This window comes from Colletotrichum scovillei (genome assembly GCF_011075155.1).
Source record: "Colletotrichum scovillei strain TJNH1 chromosome Unknown Contig00008, whole genome shotgun sequence".
Classification (NCBI taxonomy): domain Eukaryota; kingdom Fungi; phylum Ascomycota; class Sordariomycetes; order Glomerellales; family Glomerellaceae; genus Colletotrichum; species Colletotrichum scovillei.
This window is the reverse complement of record NW_023336266.1, coordinates 689,983-710,558: the sequence shown is the minus strand read 5'-3', so window position 1 is coordinate 710,558 and position 20,576 is coordinate 689,983. Positions and strand designations below refer to the sequence as shown.

General features: G+C 53.3%; 8 protein-coding genes across 8 annotated transcripts; 7 read left to right on the top strand and 1 right to left on the bottom strand.

Moving 5' to 3' along the window:
* The first annotated feature begins 649 nt into the window (after positions 1 to 649).
* Positions 650 to 3,330, top strand: HER10_EVM0010794 (siderophore iron transporter mirB). Its single transcript, XM_035480243.1, has 3 exons — positions 650 to 1,369; positions 1,451 to 2,067; positions 2,134 to 3,330. The coding sequence occupies exons 1-3, from the start codon at positions 1,155 to 1,157 to the stop codon at positions 3,078 to 3,080; spliced, it is 1,779 nt and encodes a 592-aa protein (XP_035330961.1). The 5' UTR covers positions 650 to 1,154; the 3' UTR covers positions 3,081 to 3,330.
* A 1,202-nt stretch (positions 3,331 to 4,532) lies between these two features.
* HER10_EVM0003671 (uncharacterized protein) lies at positions 4,533 to 5,786 on the top strand. Its single transcript, XM_035473337.1, has one exon. It carries the CDS (start codon positions 4,708 to 4,710, stop codon positions 5,728 to 5,730), a length of 1,023 nt encoding a protein of 340 aa, XP_035330560.1. The 5' UTR covers positions 4,533 to 4,707; the 3' UTR covers positions 5,731 to 5,786.
* A 314-nt stretch (positions 5,787 to 6,100) lies between these two features.
* Positions 6,101 to 8,345, top strand: HER10_EVM0005986 (uncharacterized protein). The gene is made up of 2 exons (XM_035475584.1): positions 6,101 to 7,186; positions 7,248 to 8,345. Exons 1-2 carry the CDS (start codon positions 6,341 to 6,343, stop codon positions 8,193 to 8,195), a joined length of 1,794 nt encoding a protein of 597 aa, XP_035330702.1. The 5' UTR covers positions 6,101 to 6,340; the 3' UTR covers positions 8,196 to 8,345.
* A 1,240-nt stretch (positions 8,346 to 9,585) lies between these two features.
* Positions 9,586 to 10,543, top strand: HER10_EVM0006731 (uncharacterized protein). Its single transcript, XM_035476309.1, has 2 exons — positions 9,586 to 9,853; positions 9,927 to 10,543. The coding sequence occupies exons 1-2, from the start codon at positions 9,691 to 9,693 to the stop codon at positions 10,208 to 10,210; spliced, it is 447 nt and encodes a 148-aa protein (XP_035330745.1). The 5' UTR covers positions 9,586 to 9,690; the 3' UTR covers positions 10,211 to 10,543.
* Positions 10,544 to 12,529: 1,986 nt separating this feature from the next.
* On the top strand, positions 12,530 to 14,234 carry HER10_EVM0012536 (uncharacterized protein; the record flags this gene model as incomplete). The annotated part of the gene is made up of 3 exons (XM_035481930.1): positions 12,530 to 13,009; positions 13,087 to 13,836; positions 13,902 to 14,234. 3 exons carry the CDS (start codon positions 12,530 to 12,532, stop codon positions 14,232 to 14,234), a joined length of 1,563 nt encoding a protein of 520 aa, XP_035331058.1.
* A 753-nt stretch (positions 14,235 to 14,987) lies between these two features.
* Positions 14,988 to 16,642, top strand: HER10_EVM0005557 (uncharacterized protein). Its single transcript, XM_035475168.1, has 2 exons — positions 14,988 to 15,130; positions 15,183 to 16,642. The coding sequence occupies exons 1-2, from the start codon at positions 14,996 to 14,998 to the stop codon at positions 16,497 to 16,499; spliced, it is 1,452 nt and encodes a 483-aa protein (XP_035330675.1). The 5' UTR covers positions 14,988 to 14,995; the 3' UTR covers positions 16,500 to 16,642.
* A 797-nt stretch (positions 16,643 to 17,439) lies between these two features.
* On the top strand, positions 17,440 to 18,273 carry HER10_EVM0010169 (uncharacterized protein; the record flags this gene model as incomplete). Its single annotated transcript, XM_035479638.1, has 1 exon — positions 17,440 to 18,273. The coding sequence occupies one exon, from the start codon at positions 17,440 to 17,442 to the stop codon at positions 18,271 to 18,273; it is 834 nt and encodes a 277-aa protein (XP_035330930.1).
* Positions 18,274 to 18,409: 136 nt separating this feature from the next.
* Positions 18,410 to 19,464, bottom strand: HER10_EVM0009681 (uncharacterized protein; the record flags this gene model as incomplete). The annotated part of the gene is made up of 2 exons (XM_035479161.1): positions 18,410 to 19,158; positions 19,296 to 19,464. 2 exons carry the CDS (start codon positions 19,462 to 19,464, stop codon positions 18,410 to 18,412), a joined length of 918 nt encoding a protein of 305 aa, XP_035330905.1.
* Positions 19,465 to 20,576: the final 1,112 nt, after the last annotated feature.

Below are 20,576 nucleotides of genomic sequence, written 5' to 3'. Positions count from 1 at the left end.
TGAAAGTGGGGGTTTGGCTTAGCTTACGGATATGTGGGAGATGGTCCCTTGTTTGGTCTCGTTTTTGCACCCATGTTTTCAGCGATGCTCCCTGCATTGCCAAGTGTTGAGGGAAAAAAAAACCTTTTCTGCCACCAACGGCTGTGCCGCAAAATTGAAGAAAGTCAAGAGCGCTATTAGTTGCAGAAGCTTGCCTAGCGGTAGGACGGGACGGTTACTGGCCTGGTGAGCTTTTCGGGAGGCGTTCGACGGCTTCAACACTCATAGCATGAAGAGCTTCGGAGAGGGTGCGTACGATTACAAGCTCCCGAGGCATGTGAAGCAGGCTGGAGATGGCATCTGGAGAGGGGGGTCACTCCCGCGCACCCACTTGCAACGTCGACCTTGGAACACGGCGGCCACATGCAGCAGGAAGCAACTGGAGAGTTGGAGATATTCTGGTGAGATGTGAGTGACCAGGAACCAGAAACCAGTCGCTCCACCCCCACCACCACGTTGGCGGCCCGACCAGACACGATGGATGATGGAGCCCTCCGAATACCAGAGTTGCAGAGACAGACCCTTCCACCTGCTTCAAGGGCCTTCACACCCTTTCACGCCACTTTTCTTCTCGAAGTTTTGCTGCCAATGATGACCGCTGAACCAACGGATTCGCTGATCCCTTCACTTTCCGGTATAAACCGTCCATCCATAACGATCCATTTACCTGGGCATTCCACAAGACGGAGTCGCAATGAGGGTCTAGCCAGCTACGCGGCCTCCGACCTAGAGCTGTCCGGCCTGGGCGATCCCACTACGCTAGCACGAACCTAACCATACCTCCGATGGGCCCCAAGGTTTGATTCGCCCCTTGCCATCTAATCTGATCATCTGATAAAGGCAAAGATTGGGCGACATCGGCTGGAGATTTTTATGGATGTTGGGACGGGGGGTCCATCTGCCAATATAGAAAGGCCCGCATAGAACCTCGTGTCCTCGATCTGAATTTTCTCCTTCTCTTGGTTCTTCAAGCAAGGTCAAACAGGCATTCGCCTTCAATATACTATTCCTTCTTGCCAACAGCTTCCCCGTTTCCACCCTCTTGAAAACCCTGTTCGTTGGGTTTTTCTACTGTGGCACTTCGTCGCCTTTTTTCTTGCGACCGATAATCAACAATGGCTACCATCGAGCCGCAGACGGCCGCCCACCGCACAGAGGCTGGCATCGACTATGAGAAGAACATTGCCTACGACAATGGCGCCCAGGAGGTCAATCATGACACCAAGCAGGAGTCTGACGCTGAGAGCGAGAACTTCCAGGGTGGTGTTCAGCGTGTCAGAGCCATCACCTCCGTGTGGTCCAAGAAGACCATGATCATCATGTTCTGCTTGTGAGTATCTCGCCATCCGCCCCCTGGGCAACTCAAAGTGATCCCTGAAGCGTATAACTGACTTGTGTTCGTTTCGAAAAGGCTCTACCTCGTCTCCTTCGCCGATCTGCTTCTGCAGTCCGTTCAGGGCTCCCTGAACGCCTTCGTCACATCCTCCTTCGGAAAGCACGGTCTCCTGGCCATCGTCAGTATCTTCGCTACCATCCTGTCAGGATGCTGCCAGCTTGTCATTGCCAAGATCATCGACGTTTGGGGACGTTCTGAGGGTTTCGCCATCATGATCCTATGCTCTGTCATCGGTATGATCATGAAGGCTACCTGCAAGAACATGGAGACCTACGTTGCCGCCCACACCATCTACTACGTTGGTCACTTTGGCATGATGTTCGTCATTGACATCATGATCGCCGATATGACTTCGCTGCAGAACCGTATGATCATGTTCGGAATCAACGGTACCCCTACCATTGCCGTCACCTTCGCCGGTCCCAAGATCGCCGACCTCTTCTACACCAACCTCAACTTCCGCTGGGCTTTCGGTGCCTTCGCCATCATTCTTGCTGGTGTCTGCATTCCCGCCCTGACCATCATGCTGCTCATGCAGCGCAAGGCTGAGAAGGCTGGTCTCTTGGCCAAGGCTAAGTCCAACGACCGCTCTTACCTCCAGGGCTTCATCTACTACTTGATTCAGTTCGATAGTAAGTTTTCCCGCTACAGCTGATTGAATAACTCGCGAAACCAGGCGCTAACCATGTTTCCAACAGTCATGTGCATTGTCCTCATCATTGGCATGTTCTCCATGATCATGCTTCCCTTCAACATCGTCTCCTACGCCCCCAACGGCTGGAAGACCGGCTACATCATTGCCATGGAGGTCGTCGGAGTTGTCCTCATCCCGATCATCTACGTCTGGGAGAAGTACCTCGCCCCCGTCAGCTTCATCGACTACAAGTACCTCAAGGAGCCGACCCTTATTGGCGCCTTCCTCCTCTACGGAATCATGTTCATCTCCATCTTCACCTGGGATACCTACTACCAGTCTTACCTCCTGGTTGTCCACAGACAGAGCATCACCTACGCCGGATACATCCTGAACGCCTTCTCTCTGACCTCCTCCTTCTTCGGCCCCATCTTCGGATTGGTCATTAGATGGACTGGTGACTACAAGTACACCGCGCTTGCTGGTGTCCCCTTCATGCTTCTGGGTACCGCTCTCCTGATTCCCCTGCGTAAGCCCAGCACCCCCGTCGGTGCCCTGGTCGTCATGCAGATGCTCAACGGTATCGGCACCGGTCTCTTCGCCGCCTGCGGTCAGATCGCCGTCATGGCCGTCGTCACTCACCAGGAGATCGCCTCCGCCATGGCCATCTACTCCCTCTTCGGTGGTATCGGTTCTTCCATCGGTTTCGCCATTGCTGGTGGCCTGTGGAACAACATCATGCCTAAGGAGCTGTACAACAACCTCCCCGACTACGCCAAGAACAGAACCGCTGAGATCTTCGGCGACGTCACGATCCAGATGTCCTTCGAGGACGGCGACCCCATTCGCGACGCCATCGTTGCCGCCTACGCTGATGTCCAGCACAAGATGGTCATTGCTGGTTCTTGCTTGGTTCCCCTTTGCTTGGCCTCCATCCTCCTGTGGAAGCACATCAACATTAAGAAGGTCGAGAGCGAGAAGGGTACCCAGACCAAGGGCAACGTCTTCTAAACGATTTCGTTTTACCTTTGACCACTCTGGGACAACCCAATGTCCGTATGGACCAAAAATTCTCGTCATGTGTTTCTAGCCATTAGGCAGGGACTAGGCATTGCGGACTCATCATACCCCTTATCCGCATGTCGAGGACCTGCTAAACCCAATGTGTTTCAATCTTCCTTGGTTGGACTCGATAAATGTACTTAATCGCATGGGCCGGCCTCAGAAAGGGGACCCGACAAATAATCTTTTTCAATATCACACTCTTATGAAGTAAACATGTGCCCCTCGCTGTGTGCCTTGTGAATGATCATGTGCTCAAGAGCCAATTGAGTTTAACGAGCTTTCGTGGGAAGTTATGTCATGTTGCGAGGAATGGCACAGAGCGAGTTTTCGGTGTCGCGCAGAGACACGGAGAGGCTTGCGAGAACCTCTCAATGCGGCTCCGTTATTGTGACTAATCTCTCAGGAAGCACCTGTGGATGGAGCGTACCTGGACACTTAATGCGGCATCTGTATAGACCATTAATGCCCAGTCTTCCATGCCGCGATTACGAGATGGGGAGGGTTCATCTGCCTCGGACTTACTACTACTTTGCTTCATGTTGGGTACTAAGTCAGACGACGAGTCCAGCAGCAACTGCCAGTCGAGATGGGCAGTAGGCTTCGTGGTGCATGATGATCTTATCCGGGTTGATCGTCAAGTCGAATTTGCGTGGTATCTTGAGCTTCATCCACGCGACATTGCCATGGGAAGATCCCGAACCGGTCAATATAGCAGCTCATTGCCATGTGGCTTGACATGTATGGATACTGAGGTGTGGCCAAGTCCAATGCTGGCGCCAGAGGCCACATGTACAGAGTCAGATATGTTCCCTCGCGCAGTCCCGTGAGGCCTTCCTGCGCCATGGTGTTTTGACAATCAACAACAATTGATTGCTCCGATCCGTTGTGGATTCAAAGCTATGGTAAGATATCACTGCATGCAGCAAGAGCGAGACCCTCCGTCTCCTGTGGCGCCGCGTAAGAGCGAATGAAGCGAGGCGGTCCAATGTCAGACCGAGCGAGAGCGACACCCACGAAGGATGCGCCAGTGAAACATTTGAAAGCCAATGGAGGTGCTAGCGCTGTTGGTCGGCCCAACTCCTCTCTGAAATCCCCTCCCTGCAGCAAGCCACCCGCTTACCCTCCCATCCTTCGCACCGGCCCCCAACTGTACTGCCACGAGTGGAACTTGATACACTCAGGCATATTGCTGGAGTTCCTCCGTCGAGCGGTGAAATCAAGCTCGCGGTGGCGTCCTTAGTGCCCCGAGCAACGGCCAGTTGGTGAAGATGTCGGCACAACAGGACTCCATGAGGCGTCATCCGCGACGCCAGCCTCCCGTCTCACGGCGCGGGGTCGCAGCGCGGGAGGCATAGCATAGCCTAGGAGTGATAATATTGCCATACAAGTTCGGGATATAGAAGAATGGGTATAAGTAATGAATGATGGAACGACCAGATGTTGTGATTACAAGAAACGAGACTACAAGATCATCAATCAAGACATCCACCCCATTTCGATACCATCTGATCAGGTTCGCCTTCACCACACACTACCACCATCACAAACTTCATATCAGGCTCTTTAATTCAGCATGTCTGCAACCACTATCCGCAAAGCTGTCATCACGGAGTTCGGCGACGTCTCCAAGGTCCAAATCATTCAGGACACCATCGAGCCGCCTCCAGCAAACCATGTCCAGGTCTCAACCATCTACTCCGGTTTCTCAGGCGCCGACATCAACATGCGCAAAGGCGTCTACCCCCTGCAAAAGAAGGCCCCGCTGACTCCGGGCTACTGCCTCGTCGGCTCCGTCAAGACCACCGGCCCGGGGTGCACATCCAAAATCTCACCGGGCGATCTCGTCGCCTGCCTCACAATCTACGACGCCGAAGCCGAGCTGGTCAACCTGCCGGAAAAGTACCTCATCAGAGTACCCCCCGGGACCGACCTGCAGCAGGCAACAGCCCTCATCCTGGACTGGAACACAGCGTACGCCATGGTCTTTGACGTCGCCAAAGTCAGCAAAGGTCAGCGCGTTTTCATCCACGGCGTCAGCGGGGCCGTCGGCTATGCCCTTATGAAGCTGTGCCAGCTGCAAGGCGCCGAGGTCTACGGCACAGCATCGGAGCGGAACCACGCGGCAGCCCGGGAGCAAGGGGCCCACCCGTTCGTGTACACGGACAAGAAGTGGATGCAGGCCGTGAAGGAGCTCGGCGGGGCGGACGCCGTGTTCGATCCCCTCGGGTTCGAGAGCTGGGATGAGTCGTTTTCGGTTCTGTCGCCTACCGGTATCTTGGTCGGCTACGGCGGCAATCTGCGCTCACTCAACGACGATTCGGAGCATGGCTCTGTGATCTTGCCGACGATGAAACTTATGGCGCGCGGCATGGTGCCGTTTTGCGGCAAGAGGACCAAGTTCTACTACATTACGCGCGACGACGCGACGTTTGAGCCGAATCTGAAAGCTTTACTTGAGCTGGTGGCTGAGGGCAAGATCACCGTTCCCATCAAGAAGGTGTGGGAGCTCGAGGAAATTCAGGATGCCCATCGCCAGTGGGCGAGCAGTACGGGGGTTGGATCATCGCTCATTCGGTTGTCGGATGTGAAGGTGTGAGTGAGTGAGTGAGTGAGTGAGCAAAGGAGTGAGCGGGTGAGTGAGTTAATGGGTGGAAAACTGTTAGGTTTTGAGCAGCAGGCGTTACGGCGTTTTCATCATTGTTCATGTATCCCAATAGGCTTGGACTTATAATAGTAGAATGAATCTTCAAATGAGTTGTCTGGATGATCTGACCAATCTCGCTTCTATCATGGGGTGTTTTTTTACCTTCCTCATTCCGCCTGGCGGCGTCCAACATTTGGTATTCTGGTGAACAAAAGGGCGTAAGACGGGATCATTGCGCGCCGCGCTTACAGGCCTAAAGGCAGGCCATGCTGACGCAGCAAAAGGCTGTTCGGTTGCTCAACTCATTCTTCACGCCCTTGAAAGCAAGCTTCCCCTCATATCACGCCGTTCATCTTCAACTCAATCGTGTCGACCGGCGCCTTCCCTAACATTAGCTGCAGTTCGGCGATAAACTAAAACGCGCCAGGTGATTGGCAGCCGCGACGTCTCTTCGCCAAAGGCATCTTTCCGACATTCGTCAACTTCTCTGCACCGGGAAAAGTACTCGTCAACTTCATCACAACACAATCGCTTCATCACAGTCTTTCATAGCCCGAACGCAATGAAGGTTTCAATTGGCCTGGCCGCCGTCACGGGCCTCGCCGGCTTCACTGCCGCCAAAAAGCCCGACCCTCCCAAGATCACCGACTTTGACTGGGATACCATCACGCCCGCCCGCAAGCTGGAATACCACCCATGCTACAAAGACTACCAATGCGCCCGCCTCAGCGTCCCTCTCGACTGGCTCGACGAGACGAACGAGCACACGGTCGCTCTGGCAATCATCAAGCTCCCTGCCACCGTCCCCGACGACGACCCATCTTTTGGCGGCACCGTCTTCACCAACCCAGGCGGGCCCGGTGGCTCCGGAGTGAGCATGCTGCTCCGCAATGGCCACGATATGCGCCGCACGCTGAGCGGCGGCAGCAAAAAGTACGAGATGCTGAGCTGGGATCCGCGCGGCGTGCAATTCACAACGCCCGTGGCTGATTGCTACGAGGACGAACTCGCGAGGGACACGGACAACATCCAACGTTTGGCCATCGGGCCGCTTGATGCCAGTCCGGATGCATTGAGAAGGCAGTGGGCGAGGATTCAGGGGTACGGCAGGCTCTGTACCGAGAAGCCGGGCAACGGCTCCATTATCCCATTTGCTACGACGGCGTCTGTCTGCCGTGACATGGTCGAGATGGTGGACAAGATTGACGAGCTTCGCAAGGAAGAAGCAGTAGCCTCGCAACCCGAGCAGTCGCTAGAGCTCCGGAAGGTTAAGGAGGTGCCGCGGATTCAGTACTGGGGCTTCTCATACGGCAGCATCCTCGGCAATACGTTCGCCTCAATGTATCCTGGGCGCGTAGGCCGGCTCATTGTTGATGGCATCGCGGATTCAAATGACTACGTGGCAGGGGTAAGAGTGTACCTATAGTCCCATTCACCTCTTCGTATGCGGCTAACACATGTGTGACTAGGGCTGGAAGACCAACCTTCAAGACACGGAGAAGCTTGTTGACTATTTTTACGAGACATGCTTTGAGGCTAAGGAGAAATGCGCGCTGAGCCGGCCTTCGGACAAGCAGTGGCAAGACATTCGTGATCGAGTCGATCAGCTCGTGAAACGTCTCGACGAAGCCCCCGTCGCGGTACTCAACGGCAAGGTGACAAACATCTTGACAGGGTACGATGTAATCCTTTCCTTCAAGAACCCGCTCTACGCGCCCTACACTCGCTTCATCAAACTCGCCAACGAAATCAATGCTGCCATCGAGGGAAACTACACTGCCATCCTGGAGTCCGCCTCCGCCGAGATTCCCAAGATCGACCAGGCCTGTACCCATCCAAACGCCACAGATCTGAGGCTCTCCTGGGGAGACGGCGGTCAGGCGGTCCTTTGCGGCGACGGCGAAGACAACACGAATATGACCCTCGCCGACTACAGGGCCTACGTCGCGGAGCTCGAATCCCAGTCGCCGACCTTCGCCGGCTACTGGGGACAGATTCGCTCCGCCTGCACGAGCTGGCTCGTCCGCCCCAAGTGGCGCTTCACAGGCCCGTTTACGACACCGCCGCACGATGCTGCGGTTGTAGAAGGCCGGCCCGCAGCGCCGCTGCTGTTCATGTCTTCGCGGCTCGATCCCGTGACACCGTTGAGGAACGCTTTTAAAGCGAGTGAGGGACACCCCGGGTCAGTTGTCGTGATTCAAGAGTCGGTGGGCCACGCTGCCTTTGCCACGGGGAGCAAGTGCACGACCAAGATCCTTCAGGAGTATCTCGAGCATGGGACAGTGCCGGAGAGCGGGACCGTTTGCCAGCCCGATTGTGGCCCTTGGGATGGCGATGCGTGTGAGTCGGATAGCTTAAGCGTCAACGTGGCGCCTCTTGCGCCGCCACATGATAGATCTCATCACCGTCTCTATTGAGGGAAGCCGGGATAAGACAAAAGATATCGGGAGATGTCCCTGGCGAGGATAGAGGTATTGATAGATGCGCCTCCACAGGGTGACTATGGGAATAGGTACGAGAACAGCAAATAGCTACATACTAGAATCGTAGATTCAAGACACTGGGAAAGTCAGACATTGCTCAACGACCTAAATGGAACGCAAGGCGTTGAAGCTTACTTGTAACGTTTGAACCCTTGCATGAAAGATGCTTCCGAGAAACATTTGATCGCAAGTGGGTGCTTGTTCCGGAGATACTTTCGCTGACCGCTGAATGCAGATGTCAGACGCACGTCTAGGTAGCTGAGCGGAGCTGAAGCCGATCTCACATCCGACATCCGAGTTTGACCGTATTGCCACGAATTGCCAGGAGATGCCGCAGGAGGTTCTGCTCTAATCCAATTGAATGATGGGAGAAACACTTTCGTCCCATCCCTGACTACCATACGGTACTTGACTCCCCATCACAAAATGCCATGTCTTATCCTTCTCAAATCCACACCGACTTCTAGGTTACACTTGATAGAAGGCCCAACTGAGACATGGTCCCAGATGGACGTCAGTCTCATGCTCGGTACGATGTGCAGGACAACCCCTCTCCTTCCGCCCTGATACGAGATGTTTTGTTAGTCCGCTCTTAGGATCCGGGATCTAAGGTTCCCCAGACCGGGCTTGGGACCGAGGGGCGATCAACCTGCACGCATCCGACGAGGAGGCGATTAGGTACCGGCGCCTCCCCTCCCTCATGTTGCCAAACAGTCCCCAACAAAAGCCGGTAAAAGAGGGCATTACACAAAACGTGTTCCACTTCCCCTCCATGCCGGTGCCATTTCAGCTTCTACCCAAAGTTCCCTAGGGATTCACACGCACGCTAGTGACTGAACCCAGGTCAGCCCGAGGATCAATCTGTTCTAGTGTCTTGCGGGGAGATCGTGGCATTGGTCCGACTGACGCCACTCTCGGGACGTTTTCCCTGGTTTTTCTGCCACAACCTTCTTTTTTTACGAGATCGATCGGCAGTAGTGAGGAATTAGCCTGAGAGGAAGATGGTAACGCCAATGATCTGTCAGTAACGCATCGTGATGATGGTTGACAAGGGACTAAAATATCTTTCGAGGCGTGGACCATGTGAGTTCGTATTTGTGGTACGAGTGTCATGCCCGAAGACGGGTCATGGACGGTTATGGGAGGACGAGTGTTGATCGTACAGCAGCGCAGGCGCTGGACTGATCTACGTGAGGGAGAGCCGAGGCATCTTGCTTCCTCGCGAAGTCGGAAGGATGCGGTTGAGGTCGTTGCATCCTGTCTCGAAGGAGTATAAAGATGCTCATAAAGTCTCGGTAGCTAGGTTTGATAAAACTCAGGAGAAGTTCGTCCTACCCTATCCATTAATTGATCATCCCGCCCTCACCATTACAATTCCAAGTTCCAGCCTTCAATACCTTGAAATTCTTCTAATTTCAACATTCCCACCATGAAGTTCTCAGTGCTTCTTGCTTCGATTTCCTTCATCCTCCCGTCCCTATCCCATCCGCTCGAAGATCGCGATGCCCCTCAGACAGTCCACCTAACCTTCCACGGTGGCCCTGCATCCTACGAGATGACGATCCCCGCCGATGGGCAGGTGTATCCAACAAGTCAGTTCCACCCCGCCCGACCGTTCGTATCTTTGAGAGTGTAAGATCAAGTGCTAAACGATTCAACACGCAGACAACGATATCTCCGTCAACATCATTGACGCACCAGACTACAATGCCCTCTCCCAGTGCACCTTCTACACAAACGGCGAGAAGGCTCTGGTTGGCGGCATCACGCCCCAGGGTCTTCAGCAGGTCATCATTGGACCGCCGCAGCCCGTCACAGGAGTCAGCTGTCTCGGTATCTGTGTTCCAACGTATGGAATGTGCTACGATCTCAATGGGCAGTACGTCGGGCCGTGTTGCAACGGCTTCTGCGCGGCCACGAGGTGCAGACCTTGGATTCAACCTTCTTGAACACAAGCCGATGCTGATGGTTCTCGTACTCATGATTTGCTTCGCATTCGAGACGTTTAGCAACCTGCCGAGCGGGACGTACACTCAAGCTATTGTATGCGGCTCCTGGGCTAGCTAGAGTAGAAGCCTATCACCTTGCTTAATCTCTTGATCTGGGCTGTGTTAAGTAATTCCAATCGCTCAACTATCGTATTGAAGCACTCCTCTCCATGAGCTGACGCGTTCCGGCAAGCTGCATGTGCAATCCGAAGGTAAGTTCAATGTAAAATGTGGTTCCAAACCATGAATTGGCAGCAGCCTTGATTTTCTCCCCCTGAATCTGTACATGAGCCGGCGAAGGATAATATTAGTCATGTTACATCTAGACAAATAAAAGGCCCTGAACGCATACATCTACTTCATCTCCATATTCTGAGTTTGCGACTGATACCCAGTGTTGATCGGCCCATAATCAGTCCGCCCCTTGACTTCATTCTCATGCTGAATGAGCACGCAGCAGGGGCACCAAAAAGAGACGCAGCAGTCGCCACACGTGCTCCCCTCGATATGGAATTTCTTCCGGATATCGCCACGCTTATTCATGAGAAATCTGAGCAGAAGCCTAGAATCAGCGTCTACCATATCACGCGGTAGATGTCTTGAGGAGAGGAGAGAACAGAAGGTATCGACTCAGCATGTAACGTACAGCCAACCTAGACCGATGGAGCCGAGAGCCGAGATCATGAAGCAGTCTCCGTTGACGGGTGAGTAGTCCGAGAGGCTGGGGTCGCGCATGCGTTCAGAGGTCTGGCCAAAGACTGATGTGAGAGACGCAGAGTGCGTTGGTCAGCAACGGGATGGACTCTCGTTGAAGTACTTAAGATACGTCGGTTTGAGAGAGGGTTTGGTTGGTTGACATACCCATGCACGGGAGGAATGAGGCCATCATGCAGGTGCCGCATGGGCTGCAGTCCAGTAGATCGCTTTGCCATTCTTGACTCGACATCGTGAGAGAGACGGCGATGATGAAATACTAGGCTGTGAAGGCAGACAGGCCCTCCCGAGGTCAACTTGATCGAATGAACTGCTGCCGGTATGCTTGATTCGGTTGCCAAGCGTTCGACTCCGGGAAACAGGGGCAGACGGAAGTAGAAGCAAAAGAATCGTTGAAGAGCAGACCTCTTGTCGGGTTGATTGTGCAACGAGGAAAATACCACTAAGTGCCGTGAAAGAGTGATGAGAATGTTACAAGTTGAGAAGTCTGACTGAGTTCATTGAATCATTCGGCCAACAAGATCCCGCCTCCCGGTTTTATATAATACCTCAATGGATTGGAACCGCAAGTTGCCTAGGCCGTCGACTTCGGCATTGTTTAATGCATAATATCTTCAATTCAACGTAAGGTACAATACTTGGCAAGGCATCACCGGGTCCGCACGAACAGGAGAATAGAGGCAGCAGCAAGGGTGTCCTTGCAAAGGCATGTTCTGGAATAAACCCTTCCAGCTTACAGGGTCCGTACCACAAACGAGTTGGAAAGCCAACACTCAACCAAACTGCCCAAAACGGTTAAATTGACTCAAAAGACGGCATATAGCAGCCGAATCTTGTCGACTCGGCCCTGCTCTCACCAGAAATGGTGTCGTCAAGTCTAGGCTCCGCGTAGTTAGTGCAATATCAGTGTCATATGTGGATACTTCTTCGCGAGTCGCAGGATCCTTAGCGACCGACGACCAGATCGTCTGCAGGGGTCGTATAAAATACGACCCCGGTCACTTAGTCACGAATGTCCGTGGACCGCAGCCCATGGTCTGCAAGTCAGTTGGGCATCGTCCCGGCGCAGACTTTTTCTTTGCCTTTTCGAGAAAAGATTTCACATGCCGGGACCCAGGAACAAGCAATGGAGAGTCCCACCTCCAGCTGCAGCGACACGGGAGTGGTGGCTGTCAAGATTATTGCCAGGTTTGAGGTCTCGGAGTCGACGGCATGGCGACAAAGCAAAGTCATGTGGCTGTGATTGAGTAGATTCATGTACCTCGTCGACATATTGGCCCTGATCCTCCATTTTTTGGGACAATAGTGGCAGCTGATTCCCTTTAATTTAGCATCCTAGTTCCTGGGTCGATGCGTCTAAAACGCTGCAGGAATCGAAGTCTTAATTTCAGCGATTACGAGGCCTCACTATCTTATGGAGTCACTTCCCGAACAGTCTCACCATTGGTGCCAACCAGTTGCTTTATAAGATAGAAGATCCGTTGCTAACTTTTGTTTCCTCGGACAACCTTCTTCCTTTGGCAACCTCCTTAGAAAAGTCCGGTGTTTGTACATCATCCCGCTGCCATGTCCATGGCCGTCAACCCAAGTCACTGCGCAAGCGCGACGTTTGGAAGCCCCGTACTACTAGGCGCCAGTAATCTCGCCGTGCAAGCCAATCTAGTCGAAAACTACAGTTTCGACGTGCCAAAGGGATGGACCTACTCTCAGCCGGCCCTTAACGTCGAGAATGCCACCTTTTGCAACGTCACCGTCACCTATACGCACCCGGGACAGAACGACACCCTCAACGTCGAAGCTTGGCTGCCGGAAGTGCACCATTACAACGGTATTCTGCAGTCCGTTGGTGGAGGTGGCTGGAACCCTGGCCGCTTCATCCTCAGCTATGCCGCCATGATCAACGCCGTCGCCAACGGATATGCAACCGTCACCACTGACGCCGGGATCCCTACTACCTCGAACCCCATCGACTGGCTGCTCAAAAGTCCGGGAAGTCTAGACACCAACGCTCTCCAGAACTTTGGTCAGGTCTCCCTGAATGATGAGGTACGCTGCTTTCCTGGCCAACCACATCAATACAACACGTACCAGACTGCAATGCTAATCAAGATCCCTCGCAACAGGCTATTATAGCAAAACAGCTCATCAAAAGCTTTTACGGCAAGCCTCCTACGTATTCTTATCGGAACGCTTGCTCCCAGGGCGGCCGTCAGGGCCTCAAACTGGCGCAGCAATACCCCGAGGCCTACGATGGCATCATGGCGGCCGCTCCAGCCGCTAACTGGGCCGAGTTCTACCTCAATTCGATCTGGCCTAGCTACTACATGATAAAGACACAACAGTTCCCGTTGGGCTGCGAGCTCAACGCGCTCACTACCCTGGCCATCTCTGCCTGCGACGAGCTAGACGGTGTCAAGGACGGCCTCATCAGTGATCCTGAAGCCTGCAGGGCAAAATTCAACGCTACCGCACAGGTCGGCAAGTCTTTTAAGTGCGCGCAGACGAACTCGACGCTTGAAATCAGCCAAGCGGCCGCCAACGTGGCCAACGCCTCCTGGACCGGTCCCCGTTCCTCAACCGGAAGGTTCATCTATGATGGGTACGAGATGGGAAGCGACCTCTCCGTCATCGCGCCGACAGAGTGCACCGGCAAGGTCTGCACGAGCAACACCGCTGGAGCAAACATTGCCTTTGCCTGGCAGGCTTTCGTCGCCAAGGACCCAAATGCGACAGTGCCTACTCTCACAGACACAACGTTCGACACGATCCACCGCGCCACCAAATTGGTCTTTGCCTCCAACATGGAGACCGACGAGGCGGATCTGAGCGACTTCAGAAACGCGGGGGGCAAGATCATAACCTACCACGGACTCGTAAATATCCCCTCCATCGCTGGGTTCCTGAATGCTGCAGATAGTATTGAGCTAACAACCCAAAGGCCGATCAGAGCATCTCCCCAGGCGGTACTCTCCGATACTACAACACCGTTGCTGACGTCGTGGACGGCAACATTACCTCCTTTTACAAGTACTACCGCGTCCCCGGGCTCGAGCACTGCTGGGGTGGCAGAGGAGGACAGCCCGAGGCCATCTTCGCGCAGCTTCGGGCCTGGGTCGAGAACGGGACGAACCCAGGGTCGTCACCAGTGACCGTGACGCTGCCGGACGGATCGACGCAAGACCAGGTGCTGTGCCCGTATCCGCAGAAGGCGAGGTTTGATAACGCTTGTGCGAGCAGGAACGCGTCTTTTTGCTGGACTTGTTCCGAGTAAACTTGATACTACTTTGGTTTTCAGATTGGGGTTGGGAGAAGGAGATAGTCTCTTATATTCATTCGAGTTTCACTTCCTTGAAGATTCAATGGCATGGTCAAGCCACTACGTCACCATTCATAAAGTTCACTTGCAACGATTTTGGTCCATCCGTTTAGCTCACAGCATGAACTTTACAGCGTACTTGCTTCCATGAGGACTTACCTTATTGTACATGTAACACTTCAGACTTCTTCAGACAGATTCTTTGCTAAAATATCACGGAAGAAAGGTTTGATTACTCATAAATCTCACGTGAATATCCTGTTAATGTCACTTTGGTTTCCTACTCATACTATTGGGGCCTGAACTATCCAAATTATTGCAAAGTAGTAGTCACTGATATAGAATGGGATCGTCGAAGCAGCGGAAGATGACCCAGATATTGAGACCTGAGTCACTTGGTGGACGGACATATTTGCTTCGCATCTCTATTGAAGTCGAAGTCAGTTGAAGTGAATGAGAGGGATAAAGATGATTTAGTCACTGCTTGTTGGTGATTGGCTAGTGCCACCCCACCTCGTAGATCTCCGTCCTTGGTTAATTTTTGTCATTTTTCTTTCGTCTCGTACTTCTATCCCACTTTCACGACACCAAAATCTCCTGATCTGAGGTCACTATTGACTACTCAGTACCCTACCTTACCTAATACATTCGATTCATCTTCTAGGCGGAGAAAAATTCGATTCTGCTTTAGCATTCGTTATCTAGCTGCCTTACCAATGCTGGGTGCTGGCCCTTCACAGGCAGCTCATGCCGATGCCGGCTGCACCTGCACAACATGCCACATCGTGAAGCGGCGGCCGCATAAAAAGTCGCGCGCTGGCTGTGAGATGTGCAAGAAGCGGAGGATAAAGGCAAGATTTCAACATTACATTGAATGGCTGCGCAGCTTACTGACTAGTACAGTGTGACGAAGTCAAGCCCAAGTGCGGGCAGTGCTCAAAAGCCCTGCACAACTGCAGCTTCCAGCCATCAACACCAAGCTCAGACCTGAACCCCCCAGCTATTACACGTACCTCTCATGATGCCCTCAGCCGTATATATCCTTACCAGAACTCAAAGACCAACGAGTTTCGAAATGATCCGCTCAAAGATGGTCACTATGTTCGACATGATCGGCGCCTCTGTGCCACGGCAGCTTCTTCATCATCCGGCATCCCGAGCCACACTCCCTCACCATGCAGCAACACATCAGCCGCCACAGACTCCCTACCTCCAAGAGCCATTTCAAATCCCCTCAGACCATGGATTTGGAACGTAGATGATATTGCCCTAATGCACCATTTCCTCACCTGCCCGGCTCTGGATCACGGCGACGCAACCCTCTGGCGTCAAAAGGTGCCCCTCCTCGCCTTCCAAAACCATTCTGTGCTTCATCTCCTCCTCGCTATTTCTGCATTCCATCTAGCTACCATTAAGCTAGACGAGCGCATGAGGTATCAAGGGCTGGCAGACCAACACTACGAGACCGGTCTGCGCCAGACCATGGAACTCATGCCCCGCCTCGGCCGCGACACTGCTGGCGTCCTCTACATCGCCACCACCCTCGTCTGCTCCTGTAGCTTCGCCCGCGGTCCCGCACCGGGAAATCTGCTCATTGTCTCAGACGGCGTTGAAGTGGTCTGGTTCGAGCTGCTCAGGGGGGTCAGGCTCGTCATCGAGACAGTCGGCTTTGAGGCCATCTTCTCAGGCATCCTCGCTCCCATGCCTACAGGAGAGAAGCCCCCACTAGAGAAGAACCCGTCAGGCCAGGCGTCAGAATTGCGTTCAAGCCGATCACCGTCGAGACCCGTGATGTGGGAGGCTGCTCTCGGGCGCATCGCACAGCTCATTGCCGACCCTGCAGATTCGGACGAGGCAGCTTATAGAAAGATGATGGAGTACCTATCGCTCGCCTTCCGAGAAACCTTTGGAACATCCGCTGAGCCCATCACCGCTTCTGAGGGCAAGATGGAGGTGATTATGGCTTGCATCTACCGCACCGACGATGACTTTGTTTGGTGTCTGAAGAAGAAAAGGACTGTCGCGCTACTTGTGCTGGGTCACTTTGCCGTGCTTGTCAAGACGCTTGAATGGCTGTGGTACATGCGCGGCTGGGCTGATCACATTTTACGAGGCGTGGCGTCGAATCTAGATGCTGCGTACTTAGATTTTCTGCAGTGGCCAAGGGAAGAGATTGAAAGACTTGACTCCATTGCAGCCAATAAGAATAGTCATTCTTGACATTCACTATCAGTTCTTCTACTCGTGTACACCAGATTGTGTCAATAGTTCGGTTGGATTTGTCCGGTTGGATTTGAGAGGAAGTCACTACAAGAAGGGGCAGTTATGACTCTACTATACCCTATCTATAGTGAGCACACGAGACAATACCATGTTATTTGACCGGTTAGCCGTCGAAGAGTCCTCCAAAAATGATGCGCTGTACACTACGATCATTTCATTCTCTACGGTGTAGTGACAGATACGACATTTGCCATGTCAAGAATCCTTCTCGAGAGTCGCCGAAGGTTTTGGGAAGTGCTAAGTATCTGGGTCACGTTGAGAATCTTGCTTGATAAGTAGCCGACAACATCTAATATACCTATCCGTTATAGCAAGCTGTCATCTATGTATCTGAAATATCAGCTGCATTCACTCTAGATAAGGTAGGTAGAAAAGAGTCTGAGCCATCGCCAGTGCCAATACGGCCGACCCGGCAATGTGGGGCCGGGCGCCCACCCCGATGTTCAGTCTGCCGGTGCGTTCAGGTCCGGATCCAGAAGTCATCATCTTTGATCACTTGCGCCTTTTATCCCAGCTTGATCTAGGAGATACGGCCCGTATCATCCGCTGTTGACTGTGATTGATCCGGGTTAAGCTACCCATGCTGACAGGATCATCACCCCGCAGGTAGACAACGCGTCCTCTGTATTTCTAATCGACAACGCCGTAAGCCGGGTCATCAACTGGCCGCAGGTCTTTGATCACGCATCTTAGTTCTTGAGGTCACCAGATGCGAGTTTCAATCAGTCATTCATGCTGTATATAGCGAGCCGACGTCTGTATCATTGTGTCTCATTTGCTTCCACGGAATCTACCGACTTCAGTACCATTTCCAGCTAGACCAACTCTGATCCTCTATCATCTTCCATACACTTGAGATCAAGTAGCAGCAACGGTAATGGCACCAGAGTTTGCTCCAACCCGCGCAGTCCTGCACATCGAGGACTGCGACATTTACTACTGGTCCCAAGGCCAAGGTCCGCTCATCGTCTTCATCCCGGGAGGCAATGGCCATGGACGGCAATACGACACAATCATCGCCTCTCTGTCCGATAGATATACCTGCGCCACGTTTGACCGTCGCCAGATGTCCGCAAGTCAAGCCAAGGTGAACAAGAGGCTGAACCCACCACAACAAGCCCGTGATATCCGCGCCATCATCGAGATCCTCGGCTTCGACAAAGCCACTCTTTTCGGAAGTAGTATGGGTGGTATCCTCGCATTCCAGTTCGCACTCGACTTTCCAGACATGGTCGAGCACGTTATCTCCCACGAGGCCCCGACCTTCATGTTGCTTCCCAATGCCACCGAGGTCTTTGAGTTCTTGTATAATTGTCTCGAGATATATGAGGCTTCGGGTGTCGATGCTGCGCAGGAGGAGTTCAGCTCTAAGCTGATTGGCTATTTCGATGAAGGCGTTCCTCGTACGGGGCCATCGGATCCCATGAACCCGCCGAATCACTGGGCCAACGAGTTTGCCGTCTTGCTGGGCTATCTGCCGAGTTTGTATCGTATCAGGGAGAACGGAACGAGCATCGGGTTGATGAGGGGCATTCGGAGCAGAGAGGCGTGGTATGCCCAGGCGGTCGACGAGCAGGCCAAGATCCTGGGGTGTCCGAAGCTTGACGTCGCGGGTGCTCACGAGGGCTTCAGAGTCGAATGCGAGGCGTTTCTCCCGTACTTTGTCGAGTTGATGGGCATTCTAGACAAGGCCAAGGGCAAGAGCTCTTGATGATAAGATTAGTGGATAGCTAAAAGACGCCAGAGTGACCCTGCATCATGCCCAGGTATCTTTCTGTCCATATCGACCCATACTTTGTTGTGTTCGACATTGGCGGAGGGAGTGTTGCTTTGGGCAAGGATTCTGGTCAGTTAAATTTGAGTTTCCGCAGGCCCCTTTTCTCCCTCCAGTAATTCGTGCCTTCGAGCATTTCGGTGCAGCCGTCGAGCAACCAGCCCCATTTCCGGAGAAACGGTTCCGTGGCCTCCCAGCCCCGCGGATCCCACGGCTCTCCCCAAACAATCAGCGCCGCGTCTTCGACTCCCGCCCCCGCGCCCACATCGACCACGTCCCGGCACATTTCGTCTTCGTCAATGTAGTCCTCGCCGTGCTCGGCCACGATCCGTAGAAAGTTGTCTCGCATGCGGGGATGGGGGAAGAAGTCGATCCAGGGGTGATGTTCGACGGACAACTGCAGCGCCGTGGGCAGCATGTTGGACGGACACGATGCCGATGTCGTGGCGGGACCCAGATCAGGACCGGCTTTGTTAAAGGGCGAGATAGCGTCGTAGGTCAGCCACTCCTTGTTGAAGCTGAGGGCTTTGGCGTTGCGAACAAAGGCGTGGAAGACATTGACGCGGACGAGGGTCGTGAGGTAGTCTGTACAGGGCCGGCCACGCATATAATCCTCGTAGGCACCCTCGGCGAACTTTTCTAGCATGGCCGGCATACCTGTCTTGCCTAGGAGGCAGACATCTGGAACGGCGGCCTTTCCAATCTTCCCTGCGATGATGGCCGCCAGGGCTGTCTGTGTATTTTCGTTAGTTGGCGAGGCGGACTCTTTCTTCACCAAGGCTGTCGATGGGTCGGAGTCCACTTCGGTTGACGGACTTCTATCTGATGGAGAATGTTTGCCGAGTTTCTTCTGTGCTCTCCGCCCTTGTAATACGCGTGTAACCGTTAGCTGAATGATACTACTAGCCTTACCCGTGCGGGTAGTAGATGTCAGCAGATCGGTACCGAGGTGGACTCACTTCGCGCTCTCTGGTTCAGCCGGTTCTGTAATTTACGCCTCTCCGCCGTACTCGTAACTCCGGTCCAGTCCTCTGAAGGATCCCGTAGTTCAGCCAAACGAGGATTCGCAATCACTGGGATGACTGTCCCGGCAGGAATCGCCGGGCCGGGACTGAAACACATCTCCATTGTTGCCGTTGCTTCTATATGCGGAAAGATATCCTCGAAAGACATTGGTCAAAAAGGCGTTGGGCAAGGGAGGGAGAGCCGAACCAACAAGGTCAGGCGCGTCAGCAGTCAGCAGCTTCGAGATCTGGTCAATCTTTGACAAACGGATGACAACAATGCTCGAAGGAGATGAGACTGGTCCTCCAGAGGACTATATGCAGCCTGCTGACAGCCTTCCGCCGTCTAAGTGCCAGGGATGGTGCCACAAGGCCAGAACCTAAATGGTCGAATCGGCGTCGATGCCTTTTTTCGATGGTGGGGACTCCTACTGACTCAGGCCTAGTTTTGTGCGGATAGCCTCAGCAAAGTCGAGGTTGCCTACGACTTATCTCTTGTATTTTCGAACACTTGAGAACCTTTTGCGGAAACTTGAGGGAGAGCAAAATTGAGGATCAGTGTTGTCCTTATGTTGCTTCTTTTTGTGAATTGCTATCTTCGAGATGGATTGCTAATCCAAGCTCTATCTGGCCGTTGTCATCGGCGAGGCGAAGCACTCTTCCAGACGGGAGTGTATTCGGACGGATTTAAAGCCCCTGTTTGATCTCTAACCAGATTTTAGCGTGTCAGCAGTCTGCATTAGCGTCCGCAAACTGACGTTTGTCTCTTCATACTGACGAATCAAGACGCGGAGAGTGTCTGGGCTATCCCTGCTTAGAGTAATTCGCTCTCGCTCTCCTTTCGAGCTACAGCCTGAGGCTGGTTCGTCACGTCGGTGCACTCACAACATTCAACTGTTAGAGTTTCCCAATCGCGAATAAATGCCTTGGCTAATCATCCCATATCTCTAGTCTGCACGTCCTCCACCCCGTAGGAATCCATATGTAGAACTCTCTATCTCACAACTCTCTACTATCCCTAAGCGGATGCTCGCTTCCACTTCGGAGTCAACCACGATCACCACGAGTCAGGGGCGTAGTCGTATTGTTCATCTACCATACGGATAGATAAAACTTGATGGCCCTCGTCCTTCAGGCCCTATCTTCTATCTGGCTTGTCCGATCGAGAATCGATGCGGTAGCAAAATACCACCGAGCCGGACTAAGCCGATATCGAGACGAACTCAGTCAGAGTGC